We start from the raw sequence: 22763 nt of genomic DNA, 5'->3' as shown, positions 1-22763 counted from the left end.
ATGAATGGGACATGCTGAGATATGCTACGCTAACAAAGAGGTCAAGGAAGTGTGTCAAAATGAGAGAGAACTAACTCACTAAGAAAACAAGAATCGACTTTTCAGCAAAAAAATTATTTGACCACTCTTGTTACTTACTTTTTTTTAACGTTTTTTTCTCATTTGTTTTGGACAAATATAACAATGACAACAAGAAATTGCTCATATGCTTCAACAAAATAAAATTTGTGAACATGCCAAAAAAAAATACATTTTTGGAACAATAGCAAATTTCCATTCAGCATTAAGTGCCATGACTTCTTTTATTTTTTTTCCACACAAGATTTGATATACTGTTAATCCATATTTGAAACGGGGGCAATCAATGCCACGCTACAACAAGCGCTCAGGGCTGACGGAGGAATGCACAGCTGACAAATTGAGGGCAGTTTTCCGAGCTGGCCGGAGAGTAATTCAAGCCAGTGGGAGCCACAGTGGCACATTCTTCTATCTTTTGTTGTGACATCTGCCCCTACGTTTTTTTTTCTACATTTAGATCAATTTTGACGTATTGTAACACTAAGAGGACTACTGAAAAGCGGCAGCCAAAAGTAGGCTCATTATTTTAACGCTTCATTGGAGCGCAAAGCCCACATTAAGTTAGTTTTCCAGGGAGTGTCCACTCTTAGATTGCCCGCTGCTGTTGTTGTAGGTGTAGCTACATTGCTTGAGAAAAAGAAAAACATTTTTTTTTTTTTTTTTTTATCATCAACTCGCCTGCAGCTTAGTACACGCCTACTCCCAGAACTCAAATCCATCTTTTTCATGACACAAATGGGAGATGCTATTGCTCCATGTAAACAAGCTGAATGTTCTGTTATGAATTTCAAGGTTACTGCCCTTTGAAAGGTTGCGGCATACGTTAGGTGTCGAGATATATCTTTGGAGGGGTCACAAAAGCAATATAGCACCAGAAACAACATCTTATCACAAGGACACTTCCCAATCACGCTGCTTGCGTTTCAAAACCAAATTTCACACAACTTGTTATAATTAAGCTCACGCGTGTCTGAATTTATGCAAGAGACAGGGTACACCCTGAATTAAAGATCCATTAATACTCACGTTTACAGCTATGGGCTATTTAGAGTCGTCCACTAACCTAACATTCCTGTTTTTGGAATGTGGGAGGAAGTTAGAGAACATGCAGACTCCTCGCAGGATTGTCAGAGCAGAGATAAGAACCAGAGACTTCTCAATTTGTGAGTCAGATGTGTATTTAGTTTTGCTTTAATATTAATGTTATGATTTTGTCGCTTTAACTATAAATTTGAGCCAGGGGAGATACATGATTTAAGTTCTATTTGTAGATATTCCTTAATCATTTTTTCTTTTAATCCAGATGTTCACTGAGCCGAGATGTACTGTACGCCCGAGAAAGCTGATGTCTTCTGTGACATCACACATGGTGAATGGGACCATTATATTTTTGAGTTCTATGGAAGGCACCAGAATTCCTCCACTAGAGCTCACATGTAATTAATTCACAATAAAAAAATGAACAGGGAAAAGGCAGGAAGGAAGATGTCTTATTTGTTGGATAGCCACACTTCTGTGAACATACCAAGTTGAAATATAAAAAAAGTGTTTTTTATCATCCGATTGATCTGAGTATAAAGTGTACTTGGGTAAAGCTTATTTGGTGCAATAATGAAACAAACAAAAGGGCGGGTGAAGCAGGGAGGGAGTGATTGCGGTAAGAAGTGACATTAGAAAAGTATGCCTATAAACTGAAGAATTAATTTGAAAGCAGAACATTTATTTAATGGACTCTCTTCCATGTTTTTTGTCGATTCAAATGTTTGGCCACGTTACAATACTGCCCTCCTACGGCATTTGTGAGACATTACAGTTACAATCTACATCGAGATGAACAAATAACTGACACGTTGTAACTACAGTTTCAAAACAGCCGACTAAAAAACAAGATTTAAATTGAATGCTGAAAAAAATATTCATGCATTGGCAACGTTTAAATATTTTACTGCTATTAAACAACACTGACTTAAAACAAATTTGCAATGCTATTTACACTTTCTGATTTGGGATGAAGTATGTTTGGTGTTTGTTACAACATTGAATTAAATTTAGCACACATAGAAGTATGTATTTCATTGATAGAAGAGCACGTCAAAAATGTTGAAATGCTGCCCTCTGTTGACTCAGATAGCAATTACATCTTGTTAGGAAACAATGAACTAGTTATCTGGTTTTAATAAGATTGCCAAATTGTAATTTCCACTCGTAAATTCAGCCAACTATTGTGACCATAATATTCCCTGAAGTAAATCTTAATTGATATAAAATAGTCAGAACACTAACAGCTACTATTGATCGACCTACAAACAAACACCACTTCCTCCCTCCTGCAGATGTTCGTAATATTATAAACAAAACCCTGTCATTTATCTGATTGAAGGCATCTTTGAGCTGAGACATTTTTGTTTTCTAAGTGTAGGTACATAAATTTAAAGTTTGTCAATGAGCAACCTTCTTCTTGGCAAAGAGCAAACATCTTGTGTACATATTAGCACTGCCTCTGTGAATGACTAACGAGGTTTCCTCCTCCATAAATAAACAATAAAAACACTCAAGTAAAGTGGCAAGGAAAAGCCTCTTTTTCCACAGCCTGCTAAAGCCAAGAGATGCATCCGCCCGCAATAAAATCAACTGTCTGTCCGTCCGTCCTCCATCCATCCATTCGTCCATCAATCCATTCATCCATCCATCCAGCATCTAAATATAGCGACAAACTAAGAAACTTGGTAGCACTCAGAAGCAGCTTGCTTCTATAATGCCTCCTTTCATATTGCCCAAGAACCTAAAGTGCACACACACACACACACACAAACACACACACACACACACACACATCTTCCATACAAAAAAAACAACAACACTGTGTGTTAGTATGTTTCATTGATGCACTCACCTATAAAAATAAATAGATTGTCCGGTAGTAATAAATCTGCTTGAATTCGATGGAGCACAGAGGAGCAATGTATAGCAATCACGTCAAATTTGAGGGTCCATTTATTAGAAGCACCAGCAGGAGTCTTATAAAGAGTGAGTCCTTTCGCATCAAGAGGAGCGATGTCTGCCTGCACACAGTGATTTGTGCAGAGCAGCACAGGGGTGAGAACACTTTTTCTTCTTGTGGCAGGACTAATAATCGGCCTCTTGATATATGCGTATGCGCAGATGCTAGCTCAATTTAAAACACACTGACATCAATTTGTGTTTTTTTGGTTTTTTTTAAACAACCACACAGCTTTTGCCTTAGAAAATCTACTTAGCTTAATGCTAACAATGCAAAACCCCATAGGCTACAACGGCTAACAAATAACATTGGTGTCATGGCATTACGACTGTTTAGGCAGCGGCTATTTGAGCACAGAGTATCACATGTAAACAGATAATATAACAATACTCACAGGCATATATTCTTTATCCTCTGCCTCAGGGCGCCAGTGCATAATAGAAAAGAAAGAATAAACAAACGGCATACCTAATGAATGAGGCACAAGGTGACATCATCATGAGTGGAAATGGTTTTGGAGTAATTGTTGTTACAATTCTTCAAAAAGGTGCTGGATATGTTTCTGAGGTTTTAAACGATCAACATAGGCAGTTATGTCCACTATTCGCAACAGGTCGTCTGGATGGCAATGGCTGTGTATTTCGTTTAAGGGTTGACAGCACAAAAAGAAAGGAGGCAATCAGGATGGCAACATGCATCTTCGGGGATCAGAACCAACTTGGATGCTCATCGTTTCAAATCTTACCCTGGGTGGTGGTTCAGGACAATAAAAGCTAGAAAGTGTTTTTATTCAAGAGTTGTAATTGCACAGGCAAAATGCCATAACCTATTTTATGTTTACAAGGAATTGCTTTGAATGTTTTTCATATCTGCACTCTGAGACTATTTCCAACGAGGGTCTTCTATTTACTCTATGATGGCATTTTAAGACACTGCACCTTCAATTTTGTCGTACCTTTTACAAGACATTCTTGCGTTTCTAGTTTTCTTATCACACAACTTATTTTTCTTTTAAATTCCACTGCAAGTTATTTATTAATTAAAAGCGGTCATCACAGTGGGTAGATCACTGCCAAAAATTTGCAAGAGACGCTAAATATTAATTCAGTATCTTAAAATAAGTAGACATATAAAAATGAGCAGTCGCATAATATACTTTCTTGTTCCATTAAAAAAAAAATCACAAATGTATGCAAAGACTACAAGTGCCTTAAAATAAGTGGGGAAAAACTAGTAAACAATTTAACTAAATAAATGTCAAATTGCAATAATGGTATAAGAGGCTGAAGAAGTAGGTGGCTGACAGACAATCAACAAGTATCCAACTTCGGAGAAAATCAGTGCGAAAAGAAATCGCAGAAAGGAGAATGCCATTTAACAGCGTCCAAATGATGCACATTTCTTTTCATTACTAATGACATTGATTCACAAGGAGTTCAATTCTCTTTTAACACATTCTTTTCGTAACTGCTGGTGCTGCCACTACGAGAAACAAAAGCACAATATCAATCACAGGCCCGTATACATTATTCAGTAAGAACACTAGCAAGCAGCGTTCAAATATTTGTTTGGCCAGGGACTTCCAGAGCTGAGGACAGAGCATGGGGGACGACACGAAGCAGAAATGTAGCCCACAGCTGGGCAATAAACGCAATAACATATCACACGGAATGCCTCCCTGTCGCCCGAAAACACAATTAAATCCCTCACCAATTTTGTCACTGTGCACGTTGAACCGTCTCCTCATTTATTACCGTGAGCTGTTGGTTTCTAATGTCACTGCAGCTGTAAAACCAGAACCCTAAACCCCTCTCAGAAATTAATATTCCAGGCATATACTCTGTCAGATCAGTCAAGCCCTTCACCGACTCATCGAAACTGTGAAAACTGCATATTCAAATGTGGATGAAGACAAATACAATGTAAATAGCTGAATTTGTAACAATTTGTTTCAGGAAACAGTTGACCGCTCCAAAGATCTCATTTCACCACAGTGTTCCAAGAGCTCCCAGCTGCCGAGTGTTTGGGCAAAGTGACAGCATCCAAAAGCTGCCTAATCAACACGCACCATCTGGAAAACAACCAGGCGGTGTGCACTGTCCACTGGACGGAGGCAAACGTGGAAGAGAAACAAAGAAGGAATAAAAGAGGAAGTGAAAACATGCCTGGTTGTCGAGGCAAAATAGGACAGCTGTGTTAAGGTTCAGACACATTCATTACTAAGATGACAAGGCAGATGAAGGAAGAAAAAAAAAAAACAACACTCCATTTCATTAACAGCCGAATAAAGCAGCCAGATCTGTGAATGATTATATGACCAAAGTGGACAGCAAAAAAAAATTGATCCATCCATCCATCCTTCTTTCTTTCTTTCTTTCTTTCTTTCTTTCTTTCTTTCTTTCTTTCTTTCTTTCTTTCTTTCTTTCTTTCTTTCTTTCTTTCTTTCTTTCTTTCTTTCTTTCTTTCTTTCTTTCTTTCTTTCTTTCTTTCTTTCTTTCTTTCATTTATATATTTTATATTTTATATTTTATATATTTTTTTTATTTCCATCCTAATATCTCTCTGGTCTTCTTCACCTAACACACACTATGACGAAGAAAAAAAAGTCACCCGAAGAATGCAGCACACCGACTTTGGGCCGCAAAATTACTCTTGAGGAATAACATGATTGAAGCTAAGTTGATCAGGTGTTTTATGACTAGAAATTCCGGAGGGACTGCCAGTCTAGCGACGGCAAGAGCCCCATGACGGAAGGTGTCCCTCAATTCATTCTGGCACCACATCAGCAAAGGGCAGCTCATTGCAGATTACTATGGGGATTACTCGATGCTCTCTCAGCATTAAATACAAGATAGCACAAATCTAAGAGGCTTTGGAGCTGAAGCATTACTGTAGGCTAAATGCTTCTAAATCTCAGAGGTGGGCCTGCCATCGATTGACATATTCATAGTAAAGATTATACACTCATGTTCATTCATAATGCATACGCATATGAACAGGAGCATTTTGCTGCGGTGACAATGCTATGTGCAATTCCAATGCTTGAATCTTAGCACTACTTATCCAGTTTGAAGTCATGAGGTTGAGACTATACCATCTGATTTTGGGTGAAGTTTGGACTACACCCCGAATCGATCACAGGGCACACGAGAGAACCAAAAATTGACTCGACTTAGAATACTTTTCAGCATAGGTGTCAAACCCAAGGCCCGGGGGCCAGATACGGCCCGCCACGTCATTTTACGTGGCCCCCGAAGACAAATTGTGCATCAAATTCAATCCATACTAAAATTACAAATTGTCTTCACTTTAAAAAAAAAAAATACAGATATTGCTAGCAATTTTTGTTACCATTGAACAGTTTTTACTAGTCTCTTGTTTCAAACTTGGTTATTCATCAGTTTGTTGATGGTCATAATGGAAGGAGACAGACTACAATGCAGCCCACGACAAAAATTTGTTTGACACCCCTGCTTTACAGCATACTCTCGCCAAAAGTTAACACTGAGGCCGAGGTGGTTGCCTTTATACATCCATAATGACCTGAATGGTGTCTGTTCACTGGCACTGGCATCAACTGCTCTCTAAGACATATGTTCGCACACACACAAGCCAAACAATTAGACTGTTTATCTCCCAGTGCAGGCAGATGGCAGATAGAGAACAACCTTGTCGCTGTGTATTTGGCTCTCCAGGTTCACAAGGCAGCAGACACTGATGTCACAATGACATTTCAAATAAAATGATCATTAGCCTCTCGTTACTTTATCCTTTTTTGATACATCTCGATGTCCAGTAAACATTCCTTTGGCAAGATGGACTATTTTATGAATGAGAAATTTGCTGTCAATTTCATTATTTCTAACGCTATCAACTCTCAATTGTGACTGCATATTATGCTCTGAATAGATGAAGCAATTTGCAATACCCACACTGTCAAAATCCAGTAATTGCACTCCAGCTGCATCACACGGAAAGGTCGCCAGCGTAAATATTTGTAACTGCAGCTGCAATGGTGTTTTGAGAAAACAGACTCTATCCGAGTGCAATAGAAATAAACATTTGCAAGTGATCACATATTTTTTTTCTTGAAGTGGGGAGCACTCAGTCTGATGATAGGGTGCCTCTAAAAATGCTCAGTCAATATTTCATTTGGGCTCACTAAATATTAAAGCCAACTCGATTTGCAAGGTTATAGCATCAAATTTACGAAGGAGTCCCAACATCGAGTCATAAATGTGCCCTTGGAGTAAATTATAGTGGAGCAACACATATGTAGTATGGAAAAGGCTACTGTTTATCCTCTTAGTAATAATATACTGCATATTGCCAATATTTTATGTTCCTCCATCTACCTCATCCATTTTCTATATCGCTTGCCGGAACCTATACTAGTTGACTGTGCAAGACTTTCCAATGATCCATTTATGTTATGACACTGTTATGGATTTTGCACACTAACGAGGAAACGAATCCAAATTAATACAGAGCACTTTGTTTCTTTAAATATGTGACATTGTCAAATGCTCATTCTTAGAAAATCACAATTTCTCACACTGATGAGCTATTTTAAGAAAGTATTAATTTTGGGGTTTTTTTGGTGCAGGCTACAGTTGCACCAATATGCAGTCCACTACATTCACATAAAAAAAGTTGTGACTAAAAAAAGTGTTATATTTGAGTGAGTCGGGTCATATTCAAGCAGAGTTTGGGCTTTCATTACCATTAAAAAGACATTAGCGGATATCCAAACTTGGAATTAGCAAGTACCGTTGAATAACTTAACATTTGTGATGACGACCGCTGTAGAGGTCGATATATGCAGATCCCATCAGAGTAATGTGACTTCAGATCTTGAAAAAATTATTGAAGATAAATTAAAACTTTTTCCACTGGAAAAAAAAAGGGTTCTTTGCTCCTCACGTGATTTACTGGGAGAATGTCTTTCATTAGTAATGAAGATATGTATTCAATTTTACTGACATTATTAACAATGAAACCGGCTCTTATGTTTGGAAAATTAATCCATTCTTTATGTTTGAAACGATGCTTAATTTCAGTGATGGCTTCAAATGTCAGTGAAGTGTAAAGAAGAATGATGAAGATAAATACAAAGAAAATTGTCATTGCAGTGAAACTAATTTTGTGTTTTTTGTTATCTCAATGGATGACGCTGTATTTTGTTCGTGGCATCTAAAAAAGGTACCTTGTTACTTTTTCTGACAATGTAGTGTAATGTGATTTATTTTAAAGTCAATGGCCGCCCACCTCAGTGAGGAATTGCACTTAGTACATCCAATCAAGGGTAAAAAAAAAATATTCAAGAGTAATCATCAGTTTCTTCTACCTACATAACCTTGATTGCACAATTGATCTGGAAGCTGAATAGCAATTTTTGTAATTGGCCAAAGTTCAATTAGTTCTTTCTTTCTCAGCTCCGCTTGATGAATAATACAACAGAACAAGGGAGCGGCTTTATGAAAGCAGGGACTGCAGAGTACACTACAACAATATTTCAGATTTTATGTCGCGTTTCAAGTTGATGCTGCGGGAAATTGCTCACAAAGGACACTGACAAAAATACCCTTGAATGAGACATAAAGAATGGAATATAATTCAAGTCGGCTGGCCTAAAGCGTTACTAGACTCTGCAGTTTCTCATTAGACTTTCGAGTTATTTTTTTAATGAAAGCACCCAAGCACAATTAGCTCCATTTTGATTTTTTTTTTTTAAGGACATTGTTAGTGACCAAAGTGTGGGTGTTTTTTGCATTGTGCTAACTATGGTTTCATTTTCTTCTGCCAGCCAATAAATAAAACCAGAACAATTAAGAAATAATCACAAAATGCTCACATAAAGTCTTTATGAGAACAGCAGTTCTTATTTTCCGTGAATGAGGTCTGTTTGGTTTACTAAATCTCATAAACACAGATAAAGTTTTGGCTGTAAGAAAAGCTGAATTTAAAATTTCTAAAAAGTAACTGTTGTAACCTTTCTCCTCTAATGACTGAAGTGTTCCAATTGTAGACGTGCCAAAATCGCTTCCTACTTGGACGGCTTTCTGCATTCTGATTGATCACAACGAGAACAGAGCCAGAAGCCACTGGACTTAAAAACTTGAACACGTTAGCGCTAATGGCTATACGTGGCTACTATTGACCCTATTCCTCTCAACTCAATGAGCTATTGTAAATTGAAAAATAAAGAGACCGTCAATACTGCAAATCCGGCATTGTGCTTTTCTAAAGTGACACACATTGGGTCGGCCACTTTAACAATCATTACGTTGAAATAAAATAAAGTAGTTTGTTTTGGCTAGCCGCGAGTTGCTCCATGAATTAGTGCTATGTTTTGAAACGAAGCCAGGATATTTCAGTGCAGATTTGCTGCATAAAATGTATTTTACAAAAATAAACCTAGAAAATCTAGATTGGAGTTTCATAGAGTAAATGTTGCCTAGTGACAAAAATTCTAAAAAGTAAAAGATGTTTGATTGCTTAGGTGAGTCACTTAAACATTAGATGCAGCTAACTAGAAAAGGTTTTACCACAATCTTTTAATGGTCCCTCTGGTGAATTTTGATTGATACGTATGTAGACGTTAGTTTTTTTATTGTAGACATTGCCGTTGCAATCCACTTTGACTTTCCACTTTTTCGCCACGTTTACCTTCTCACAGAGCAGTGACACCTTCTAAATTATTACTAGGCCAAATGCCAACAGCCTGTTAACTGATAAGATGAATCACAAACTCACAGTGTCACATCAATAAAATAATCATAATATTAAACACTACGTTCACGCCATCACAACAACGACCTCGCTGCCCCCTTCCCTTCACTTGAGAGGACAGCTGACGTCAGCACAATCTGCTCCTCGATGCTCACACTGTGTAACCTGATGACGACAGCTAAGCCAGATCCTTTACCAGCATCAAAAAAGATCTAAGATAACTGAATAATGTAGAATAAAAACAAGGTGGCTGTTTGATCCTAACTCACTATCAACACAAAAATCCTTCGAACGTAAAAGCAGAAAAATAAAGTCTTTAGTACAGGATGTTCCCAGTCATCGGACTCACGGTTCACTTCTGAATCTTTTCCCACCCACATGACACCCTCTCAAGTTGTGTACTTTCCCAGGTAATTATCACATTTATAATCTGTCAGCAAATAGTCATAGTGAGTTAGCTAAAGTAGCAAAACGGCAAGACAACCTGTCCGAGGGAAGACTGCTAACACAGACAGGCCTCTGGCCGTCACCGCGTAATATCAACAAGGACCTTATCTCAAGTCTCATCATGAACACAAGTGCCAACACTGTCAACAGGCTGCAGAAGAGCACACGGAAAGAAAATGAAGAGAAGACCAGGAGCTTATTGTGTTGAAGAGCAGCTGTGGGTTTTAAGGACACTTTGAGCCATTTCAAGCAGAGCGAGCACAGCCGCTACATACTGAAGCGGAAGGTTGCCTGCAAATCGGAAAATGCGCAGACACACAACTACAGGGCATTAGATCAGTGCTCATAAATTGTGCTACTCAAATAATCAATAACTGGCCTCTTACAGTTAAAGATGATACATTAAAAAACATCATTCGCTAATTAAATTGAGGTCAACTTTTCAACAGTTCTTAATGACTGGGGGGAAATAGTGTGGTCACAATTACGCTAGCGTCTTTGTTTCCAACTAAGAGCTGCGGTGTGGAGATCCGGGTTGCGCTGAAAGTGATAAAACGCCCGAGCTATGAGGTGACTGACTGACTTTCAGCTTGACTGCTTGACAGCCTGCCACACGGAGCTGCACAAATTCATGAAGAAGTCAACGTGGGAGAATGAATTCATGGTGACACAACACTCCTCCATGCTCTGCAATGGAAACTCATCCTCCAGGGTCCTACCTTGGTTTCGTAAATATACAGAGAAATATGGCAAAATATTTGAATATCACAATTTTATTTGGTTTTTTTTTTCTGATGGTGGCCTTTTTTGATGAGTCGTATGGAAATATTTTATTTGCCACACTTTCTACTAGACAGCAGCGGAGGAATGATACTCGTTTCAGAATTCAAAATTTGAAATGTGAAAATTTGAAGATGCGTTGACATTCAAATGTCAGGCGTGGATTCATTTACGATTGTCTTCAACTTCTCTCTGGTGGAGGCTGAATAGCGCCTTACATAGTTGAGGCCAATTAGTGTGCCACATTCTGGCCTCAGTTTGCTCAAGGAATGATTCATCAACAATATCAATTCGGGGCTGTTAACGTGAAAATAGAATCGACTATTCTATTGATTATTCCATTGATTAATCGAACCAGATGATCAGATGACTTTTTTAGTTGAATTAAAGTGCACTCCAAACTCATTTTCCCCCTATTACTGGTTTGGTCACAGTCAATCGAAGCAGACTTCCTTAATTTATTGATTGAGTATTACTAACATGTCCATCCCTAATGCAAACTGTTGAAGAAAACGATTTCACTTGTACGCACTCTTAAAACTGCTGGGTCGAAAACAACGTGATCTGTTAAACATTCAACATTTTTTGTACAAAACAACGGCCCAACAATGTTTTTTGTTTTCAAAACAACCCAAAGAACAAAAAGAACGAATGCAACACCTGTGAATTTGCATTGCCGTATGCTGATTTTCCCAAAATGAATTGAAGATTAGTGAACCGTTTGGATGGAAACCTGACTACCGCCAGCAAGTGCAATAATTTATGTATATCCAATTCTAGGAGCCGTGCAAACTGAACATGAAGCTCCTCAAATTGCTGTAATGCTGCAGGCTGACACCAACCTGGGAAATGTTTTTCATCTATTTAAGACGATTCGCATTTTAAAGTGTGAGCAGATCATATACGCTCAAACAGGAGAAGGAAAACAGACCTGATTACACGGCTCAAACTCTTTAAATGGACTCGGGGTAAGACTGAATCCATAAAGTCCGCTCATGAAGACAACAACCACACTTTGCCCATGTCTGCCACGTACTTGCGCAATGTTCCTAGGTCTAATTATTAACCTCTGACAGGTTGCTTGTGTACAGATACGAAGAGCAGTTGTTCCAATTTTACATACTAGAAAATGACAATGTAGATATCTATAAAATAAACAATGCTGTTATCGGACAGCCGCAATAATGACTTGGTTGCGTCACTCACTTGATGAAGCATCGTGCACCCTCAAATGTATATCCTTCTTCCCATCCAGTGGGTAGATCTGTGAAAGACGGACAGATGAGTTTCCCCTCACTAAACAATAATTGAGTTCTCTTCAAGTCATTCTTGAAGAGTTAAGAAAACAAACAACAGTTTGAAAAGATCTATCTATTCATTATCTGTAACACTTACCTTCAAAAAGGCCCAAAAAATACTCCAAAGTTAAAAACAACCAAACTGCACTTGATTAAAACAATGTTTAACTATTCCGGGAGACTGACTTTGACAGTCACAATTACAATGAGGAACATTTTAAACATGACAAATTGCTTTTCACATGTTTAGGTATCCAAATCATCGGATCATCAATGCAATGTGCAAAGTAATCAATGAAAATAAAAGGGAAATGCAACACTGCAGGAGTACAAGTCGCTTCAGAAGCATTCATCAGAAATCACACCAACAAAATAGCAACGATAAACCAGTGATGTATGTTTAGGACAACTAGTTTTGGATTTAAAGTGAAATTAATTATATGGCCAAGGCAAAATTCGTTTTGTAAGCCACTCAGGAGGAAGTGTCAGCACTCGCTTAAAGGTGGGAGCTCCCACTTTGACACAGACACGCAGTGAGATGTCACCGCCGCTGTGCGCAAGAACGAACCATGACGACGACGCGTGTAACATGCGAGAGAGAGCCCAGCGGTGCAAAGTAACGCCTCACCTGGAGTTTTTTTGTGTCCGGTTACGATCGCCTCGCCACTCAGGGGATGCAGCCAGGTTGTACTCTTGGCTTCTTCGCTGAGAGGAGACGCATTACGTTAGCACTCGCCGAGGGCGCGTGCAACGGCGTCCTTTCGGTAGTCTTTTTTTATTTTATTTTTAATCAAACCTCACACTTACTTGACGAAGAAGATGCGCCCGTCACGAGTAAGTCCATAACTCCAGGAAGAAGGCAGATCGCAAATCCACTCGGGCTGCAGGTCCGCCGCCATGTCTGCCAATGAAGAGAGACGCGCGCGCAGGCACGCAGCGCGTACACGGAAACCTTGGCAACGGCGGATGGCAGCCGTCAGGTATGCTTCACGAGTTGCCCACTCGTTGACGTGTCATGTTTGAAAGTTGTCCGGAATTACTTTGACAATCCCGTTCCTCTCCGCCGGACGCTGTTATCGTTGCCACAGCCGGCCAGCAGAGCGCGTGAAGGACCGAAGGGGCAGGGCCGCATGATCCAACCGTGACGCCCGAGAGTAGTATTGATCGGACATGGGGGCTCACTTTGAATTGACAGTCAGATGTGTCAAATGGTAAACACAAAGGGTCACTCATCGCACCTGAGATTGCTCATGCGGTAACATTTTTGGATGCAGGCTGGTTGCTTTCCTTTCAAAAGGGAAGTCAACTCCAAAATTTCCTCCAAAATTAAAAAAAAAAAAATCATGTCAACTTGCAATGTCAATTTTTGAGAGGAGAAATTAATTTGTTCCAGCAATTTCAGAAAATGCCAAGTGCTCTTTCTCCATCCATTAAAAATGCATTCCATCCATCTGCACAATGTAACAGACTAAGTTTTGTCAGCAGTGTATTTTTTTTCTTTCTTTTTTTTTACACGAAGGAAATGAGAACTCAAAATGAAATCTATTTTTTGTCCCTCTTGATCCCTGTCAAAAACAGAAAATGAGATTTTGATCATGTACTCACATTTGTTGAATATCCCTCCCTTTCCCCAGATCCAATTTAAGATTATAAAAAGCTCTTGCTTTCTATCCCGACTGAGCTGGCTATCACCATATGCCATTGATACACGAGTAAGACTGACTCAAGATTTGAGTTGCGTTGATCACTGATCTACTTCAACATCAAAAGTACTTTTTGTTTTGTTGTGTCCAAAAGCAGAATAAATACAACATAGTCATTTGTAACCATTCCCACAATGGCGCAAGGCTCCCTCTCAGATCTGCCAGACGGCACTTGTTTGTGAAATTACTAACATCGTAGCAATATCTAAACTGCCTCTGTGCAGAGTACACCGTACATGATTTATGCCGGTCATGATACATTCCATTCACAAACTTCACAGACACATTTTCATCACTGAGCTGTGAAAGTGCGACATCAGCCTTTCACACCAAACAAAAACAAGTCATCCAACACCCGCTGGCCCTCGCCTGTTTGTTCCTATTGTGTGTCAAACACATGGTACCTCACTGTTGTAAGGGAAAGGGGTGTTGGGTGATGGGAAGGGGATCTACCAAATGCTACAGTCATCTGCTTTAAAGAATTAAGTAGAGGGCAACTGGGGCATTGTCTCATCAGAAGAGAAAAAGCAATGAGCCAACTGATTGTGTATACAAAATACCTCTTTGTTTTGCCTCGGGTCAGTAAAGCAATAGTGTGTGACATCACAATTTTCTCACAAATGTCCCTCTAATTAACCTTATATTGATCAGAGTTGCAGAAGCTGGTGTTGTATACTGAATTAGCAAACCTTTAATTGTCGGCCCAAACTTGGAGTAGAGTTTCGCAAAATATACAGCCAAAACTTTCAGTTCAGTTCACCTTTTAAATGCAGCCCAAAAAAAATCCTTGCCAATATAAATGATGTCATTAACCCATGATGTGTTCTAATTGTAACAAACATCAGTCAAAAACATTCCTACTGAATCAACGCAACAAAAACACAACATAATATTGCATAAGGTATATTCTTACATAATTGTCTTCGTGCTCAGCTCATCCACGCATCTTTGCTCAGTCAGTTACACAGAGCAGACATGCACCATCAGAATGTATTAAATTGTGCATCATCAAGCATCTGCTTTGTTTTGATGCCAGCCCAGAAGTACTAACCATGTGCATGTCTGCATTTTACAAGCGGACACACTCACCGTTTTAGACCGGGGAGTGACTTGGCATGGTTGCAGTTCTCATCTGCTTGGCGTTAAAGATGTTATAGACTGGCTCTGTGAATCGAGAGCATTTATGATTGTAAAAGGGAGCTATCAAACTGATCCCGCGAGATTGTTGCAATTATGTGATTACCTAAACACAACAGAAGTATCCGATCACAGAAAGCAAGTGTATAGTTGACCGAACTCGATACGATTTTATGATACTAGTGTTAAGCAAATACATTGCAGACTGCGTCGTATGAGCTCATCTACGCTCCGATTTCAACACATTGTATCGTTTGACTAACATGACAAAGCTACAGGCTAATTGGTAGGAGGAATGCAGGAAGCTAAAATAAGCAGTGTAGGTCACTAAATGTTTGTCAAAAGGGCCCTAATTGTTCACGCTCAACATGGCAGCCTGTCGCTCGTCAAAACCCAACAACCCTTAAAACGGGCCCTCGAGGTCCGACTCATCGACCACAGTGATGACATCATCTTTTTTTTTTTTTACGAGATTTCCACAACTGATATGTGTCATTATGTCTGAATGCGCCGGTACTGGTGTAATTAAAGGATGGTTTGTGTGTTGTATGAGTCAGTTGATTGTAACATAAAAATCCTTTGCAGCTGTTCGGCGGCCATGACAAACACCAAACTATGCTCCCTCCACTCCTTTGTTGTGGTTTGTCAAACAAAGTATTTACTGACACTCTCTGGTTTATTCATATTTCGAAACCTAGAAAATAATGGAATCACTCCAGTACAAAGTCAAACTGTTTATAGGCATTGTAAAATTTCAGAAATCCTATCCTAGAAAAAATATGCACGTTACATATGCATGTGGTTGTGCCGTTTTTTTCAAGGATACATCAGCGGTCCCCCCCCCAACCCACAAATTGGCATAATTCTTCAAAAAATTCTGATACAAATTCAATAAATGCTCTATACGTAGGATGATTGGAAATGGGGGAAAACATCCAAGAGTTATTACCGGGAGGGGGCCCCCAGCATATTTCTGGGGGCGCCAGCTCGGCAAGTCGTTAGCATGCCTTTTCTCGTTTTTTTAATCTTAGCTCAGGCTATTGTGTGTGAAGTTTGCACATCCACCCTGCGCTCGTGTAGGTTTTTCCCATGTACTCTCCGTTCCTCCCACATTCCAACAGCATCCAAGTGAGCGTAATTAAAGATTCCAGATTGAGTGTAGGTGTGAATTTTTGTTTGTCTATATGTACCCTGTGATTGACTGACCATCAGTTCAGATTGCAAAAGGTTAGCCAGGATAGACTCCACCCTCCTCATGACCTTTAACAGGTAAGCAATAGAAAACTGGTAGACAAACCACCAATCTTAAAAACCAGACATTTACTATTCTGTTTACCAAATCAAGTCAAAAATAAAATAGCACTGATAACCACAAAGTTGCTGCATTTCCCATGACATGAATATTTTACACTCGTAGCAAAATAATTAAGTTTCCATTAAGATCTCTGCTTTATGACTGTATAGTATTTGCAATTCTATACTAAGCAAATATGCTTTCAAAATGAGTGAGTCAAAAATGTTTGCATTTTCTCCATTACACTCATGACCACAAATCAAATATTGTAAACGAGCGCTTGACCGTCTTATTAGCTCCAACATATTAAAAAAAAAATTTAAAATACGACAACGCTGCACTTGGAGATGACTCCACACAGCAATTTGATGTTTTCCTTTCTGCTGACATCACGAATTCCAGTACGCACCACCCTCCTACTTTATCACGACTGTATGCCTCCGACCTGCAGTGTATTTTCGCTTAAGTAGCAGATTAGAAATCAATTCGGAATAAGATCATTCCAATGTGCACCTAAAAATGGATGTAATCGTGAAGGCTAAAAAGTGTGTATATGGACTGAAAAGAGGGAATGGCGGGATGGAATCTAAAGGGGAACTTGAACATCTGCTTGTTTTTTCTCCCCAAGCAGTTCTCCCTCCCTTGTTGACGCACACATCCTGTGTCTTATGGGAAAGCAAAGCCATGTGACAGAGCTATTATGACCATCTTCTTCAAGAGCAGCCCGGGTCATGTGAGCAACAGTAAAAAAGAGGTCTGTCCGACATTCATCCTTTTTAATTCGGCAACACAAAGGGATTTCAATTCAGGAGAATGGAGGGTTAGGCTTTGGTAAAATTGTTGTTCTAGAAGATGTCCACAGCAATAAACAAAAATTTGATGGGGTGCCAATCTCACGCAAATTAGATGTTCTTTTTTTTTTTTTTTTAAATAGTTGCAGAATTCCCAAAATGACACTTGTATGCACCGCCTGGTGGGAAACGAGGGGTGAAGGAAGTTGAACTGTAAATAGCATTATTTTATTCATTCATACTAACAGTTTTCTTTCTCTCTTTCTGAAAAACAACAAAAACAAGCATCCTGTTCTTTGACATCACAGGACATATTTATGGATGAACATCTGTTACTGAGGCTATTTTTGAGCTTGCCCGTATTTACAATTGAAGGTCACACAGACACACACGCACACACACACACACACGCATGCACTATTTACACGTTTCATCACTCTAAGTAGGATAGTTAATAAACATGCATCCAATACACAGATTGTAAAAACACACAGTTTGTGTTGACATTAAACCAACCTAAGAATATCAAATCCTTAGCGACCTCATAATTTGATTTAAAAGCAACCTCACCTAAAACTACAGCATATTCTTGGAATCGTCCACACAATTAGAGAAAAACAAAATCCACAATTAACTTTGTAACAGTCGTTCTAATTTAATCAACGTTGAAGGACTGTTTATTATTAGTCAGTGGATTCTGTTCTCACTTTGAGAAAGCACCTGTCCAGTGTGCCTAACAAAGGCCTAGTAGCACATTCAAAGATAAAATAGAATACGTGTGTTTGGAAAGGACTCAATGGCTCTGTTGGAAAAGACAGCTGAGTCCTGTGGAGAAGTTGTCCCTGGGCCACTAAACACATCCATGTGCTATACACAAGGCCATCTGCTGCCTGTGCTGGCACACCAAGGTAAAAGCGACAGGCAGAGAGAGAGAACTCTCTCGTGGAGTCAATACGTATTGATTGTTCACTTATCTCAAAGGCAGCCTGGCTGATGAGATGTCAGACACGCGCTCCCCTGCAGTCAGGCCATAGCCAGAATCGGATGGAAGCACTGTAATGTCAAGGTTAAAGATTCTGAACAAGTTGGCTTGGGGAAAATGTGGTCCCGAGCAGAGCTGTCAGTCTGCATGTATCAAGTTGAACCCCTGCCCATCCTCCCTCAGCATCCACCACCACCACCAAACCTCCGCCTCATTTTTCTTCTCTCATTTGATCTGATTGCAGGCAGACAATTAATGGCTCAAACTCATGCACTGCTATTGCTGAGGTCAGCAAAGCAACTCGATTGCAGGTGACTAAACCGTTAAAAGTGACAGAGATGCTTTGATAAATGGATGCATAAATGCAAGCATCGTGGGAAGGATCACATATGAATGAAATGTCATTCAGAAGACCTTTCTGTTAACAAAGGTGGGAGGAAAAAAATAGTGGACTGCTCTATTTATTCTTGTCTTATTATTTTTTCAAGTTTCCATATTTAATTTAATTTCATGTGTTTATTAGAAGATTTGATGCAGTCATGATGTAACCTCATCAACTAAATCGATCATTTGCACCTTATAACAAAGACGCTAGAAATTAAATGAATGGCCTGTTAAATGTTCAAAAGCAAATAAATCTGACTCTGCTCTTCAACAGAATGCACCATAAAAATAATTAAATAATGTGTGAGGTATTGAGCAGACCAATTGCATTTGTAACTAGCATGCAATTACTATCGTGTCACTAAATGTGTTCCTCGGGTTCCTAATGCGCGGATCCTGATTACTGTGAAATTCAATTAATGGATCGCTGCTTAATTTGCTGCGCCGAGATGAACGAGGTCCCCCTTAGCGCAACAACAGTTCAACAAACACTTAATTCTGACGTTTAAGTCAATGCTTTTCTGTCTGGCACAGTCAATTAAAATGTGAGATGGACAAAACGTCTTTTAAAAAAGTTGTCAAGATAATAAAAACTCACTCAGGGATGTCATTGCAAAGAGGACATGGACAAATATGCCAAACTGGAGACTCCTCCACTATTAACAGCTGATTGAAAGAGGAAACAATTACGGAGCCACAAAGCCTCGCGGTATCTATTATTAATATCTTGGGAGGTTTTGCTTCCCCCGCAAAACAGAATATGATCTGATTAACTGACAGCGGTAGAAATTATAACTAAGACTCTAGCTAAGGCAGCCTGAATATGCAAAAGGCCTTGTCAAGCTCATTGTCGCTGCCAGGTATTTACAGCAAGCTTGACGGGATGTACAATGGCTTCAACTTGCTTTCCGTCCATCCTTCCGCAACAGTATTGACATAAATGTTTATAAGGTGATCGTTAGCCATCAGTGCTTGTCAGCCATTAGTGGAGGACGGCAAGCATCGCAGAGCTGCAGTGACATTGATGTGATTTCTAAGGGAGGGATTTAAGAGTTGTCACAGCTTGTGACCGGAGTGGGCAGGAATGAAAACAACAGAAGTAGCACTTGCAATGACAAACTTGTGTAGAGAACGAGGTCGATTGGTTAGCTTGCGCAAATGGACTGAAAATGGCCAGTCTTGGATGAACGCAACATGCACATGAAATGGTGGAACGTTTGTTTTGTTGTTGTACATCTATAGTCAAAGAGTGTAAAAATCAAGAACCATTCCTGAAGGGAAAAAAGGTCGCATTAAGTTACACCAAACACAAAGTCACCGTATTGATTTTTCTGTGTTCAGGCACACTCTCAAGAATTGAATAATAAAAAAACAAGTATTAAGCCAGTGAAGCGTTTTTTCGACTTTGTGACAAGGTCTTCTCACTTAGTGCGTGGCTAATCATACTTTTTCTGGAAAAATAATGAGTGGAAAACTGAAAATGTAGCATTTTCATCTTTTACAACAACAGGCTACATGAGTTAGCACATCATAATCCACTCTGTCAAAATATTGCGCATAAAAGGTTGAAAACATGAAAATCATCACACAAATCATCAACACAAAACTGATTTACAATATTTCTGGAAATCTCAATGTTTCATATTGTACTGTAACCTAAACAGCATGAAAGTAAATGTATTGGAGCTATCTGTGTCATGTACTGGCTGAGCATTTTTTTTTTTCCTGGGAAGGGCCATGGGGGTGCCAATGATATCTCAGGAAGTCCACAAAACAAACAAAAAAAAAAAGCAAATAATAATAATAATGATAACAGGAAGAATCATTCACTAAATGTTTCCTATGAGAGACCAGGGAGGAGATATATTTCAAGTATATTTCAGGGTCCCTGCATAAACCCAACCCGCCCCCTCCAAGCTCCGGCAGTGGAGCCAAAAACAATGCTAATGCGAAACTAAGTGCTTCAATTGTCTGTCTGTCACATTACACTCAAATACAGCACTGTATCTCCTGCACTCGCAATTAGTGGCACCAGAAAAATCCAGACATATGGCAGGATTAGTGTTTACAGAAGATTCCAGCACATTGCCTCAAGTCAACCATAATTAAAGAAGTCATCAGCAAGATTGTTGATTTTGCTGTAACGTGCTAAATGAGTGTTGCATTCTAATTATATCCTTTTTGTATCACCCCGTGCATTGTTCTGCTCCATTTATTCACACAAGCTGAACGCAAGTGGCTTTGCCGTATTTTGACAACTAAAGTGAAAAATAACGAGGGGAATAAAAATACAATGACTCATTAGAAATACAGCTAAGGGGCCAAAATAATGACAAAAAATAAATTACAGTCACTAAAGAAAGACTGAAACACAGAAATGGTAAGCGGGGGAAAAGTTCAACAAAACATTACAATACAAAGCTAGAATAAAAAATGAAAGAAAAACATTTCACGTATAATATGATGATTTTTAGGTTATCACTGTAAAATACTAGACACTTGAAGCTTTTAAGTCGAACAGTTGTTTCATGATTCAGGTTCACTTCAATTTTTTACTCAATTAGAAATACTGTAAAGGGAATTCATTTGGAATAGGTCGAACATTTATTTATTTATTTATTTATTTATTTATTTATTTATTTATTTATTTATTTATTTATTTATTTATTTATTTATTTATTTATTTATTTATTTATTTATTTATTTATTTATTTATTTATTTATTTATTTATTTGTTTGTTTATTGGTTTATTGGTTTGTTTGTTTATTGGTTTGTTTGTTTATTGGTTTGTTTGTTTGTTTGTTTATTTATTTTCAGTCATTTGGCTGCACGTCTGACTCACAGCCCCAATAAATCATGTGAGAAACAAGCTTGGGAGGGTTCACAAACATGACCTGACCTGATGTCCACTTAGAAAACCGCATGAAGCCGGTCTGTGAGCTCATTCCCATACTTAGATCTCATAACATGCTTTTTGAACAGCAAGTGGCGAGTACAGATGCAGCGAGGTGCACGTAAACGGCACATACGTATCGACGCTTACCCGAGAGCACATCTGGACTGCTGCCGTTTCTCCGGTGCCATCGGTGATGTACACGGATGCACACGGCAGCAGAGGTGCACTGATGCGGACATGGAGGCCGGACCCTGGCTTCATGTTTTCACTGGCTGGGAATTATCACATCAAACATGCACGGCCAATGGTTGTGACAGGCTTGGATCTCGGCCACTTCTGCCCGCTGCAAAGCAAGCGTTGTGACCAGCGTTGTGCACCAGTGATTTCCCACCAAACCAATAACGTTCGGCTCGACAGAAAAACCGGGGAAGGAAGTTTTTGCTGCGTGCTGAGTCAACAGTCGGCCAGCGATCATCTGTTGTTTAAGCTTGGCTGACATTTGCACACGAGTGCTTGTGAGTTGGTTGGATTTTGATCAGCGTTGAATTTTTATGATTTAAATATGGATTGTCTTTTTCTTTAAGTATTGTATCTTAAAATCAGCATCACTGTGGCAACTATTGATGTGATCAGTGCACCCTGCAGCACTAATCATGCTTATAAAAGTCAGCACAGCACTTCCAATTACATATTGAGAAACATTTTTGGCTTTTGAAGATTTTTCTATTTTTAGAGATTTCGATTCAAGACCATTCGACTGCAAGGGAGCTGCGCTGACCACTACCCCATGTTGTCAGATTAACGTGTAAACATACATTTCTACCAGATGCAGGATACATTTAAATCAGTGCAACACTGTGCCAAATGTTTTTTTTTTTGGACATAATATTCATAACTGCCACCCACAAGCGCGTGTAGGCTTCATGTAGAATGTGCAATAATCTCATCCACATTACACGGTGCATAGAAAAACAAAAAACTGTTTGCTGTCACATTGGCAGCACGCGACAATGAGTTCAATAAAATATATGTCGAGTTAGCATCCTGGTTACCTAGCAACATATAGACAGCATCTTTATCCACATACTGTAGTCAAATGTATTTCTGTTTTACTACCAAACATGCTGGAAAGAAAATTGTCATTGTGTTTGACTTTAAACTTGCTCTTCTGTAAACACTCCACAGCCACAGCAGCCAATAAGCCGCACGTCTAATGAGATGCAACATGGAACTTGTCTG

At 39.1% G+C, this 22763-nt stretch overlaps 1 protein-coding gene and 1 long non-coding RNA gene across 6 annotated transcripts in view; one reads left to right on the top strand and one right to left on the bottom strand.

Annotated features, from left to right (window-relative positions):
• The window catches only part of LOC133156414 (pleckstrin homology domain-containing family A member 5-like), a 61506-nt gene extending 48230 nt beyond the window's left edge, over window positions 1-13276 (bottom strand). For 4 of the 5 annotated variants that reach the window (XM_061282096.1, XM_061282092.1, XM_061282091.1 and 1 more), the window contains exons 1-3: window positions 13144-13276; window positions 12965-13041; window positions 12245-12302 (exon numbers count right to left, since the gene is read on the bottom strand). In XM_061282096.1, coding sequence (XP_061138080.1) covers window positions 12245-12302; window positions 12965-13041; window positions 13144-13235 — 227 coding nt within the window. In that variant the 5' untranslated portion in view covers window positions 13236-13276. Of the gene's footprint in view, window positions 1-1104; window positions 1149-12244; window positions 12303-12964; window positions 13042-13143 lie in introns of those variants that run through there. The other variant, XM_061282095.1, reaches the window with a different exon arrangement.
• LOC133156417 (uncharacterized) lies at window positions 13176-14162 on the top strand. Its single transcript, XR_009714862.1, has 2 exons — window positions 13176-13316; window positions 13425-14162. It is a non-coding gene; the product is annotated as an uncharacterized LOC133156417 (long non-coding RNA).
• Window positions 14163-22763: the final 8601 nt, after the last annotated feature.

The sequence above is a fragment of the Syngnathus typhle genome, linkage group LG7, assembly GCF_033458585.1.
Source record: "Syngnathus typhle isolate RoL2023-S1 ecotype Sweden linkage group LG7, RoL_Styp_1.0, whole genome shotgun sequence".
NCBI lineage: Eukaryota > Metazoa > Chordata > Actinopteri > Syngnathiformes > Syngnathidae > Syngnathus > Syngnathus typhle.
The sequence above is the reverse complement of the archived record's forward strand: the minus strand, read 5'-3'. Positions and strand labels throughout refer to the sequence as shown.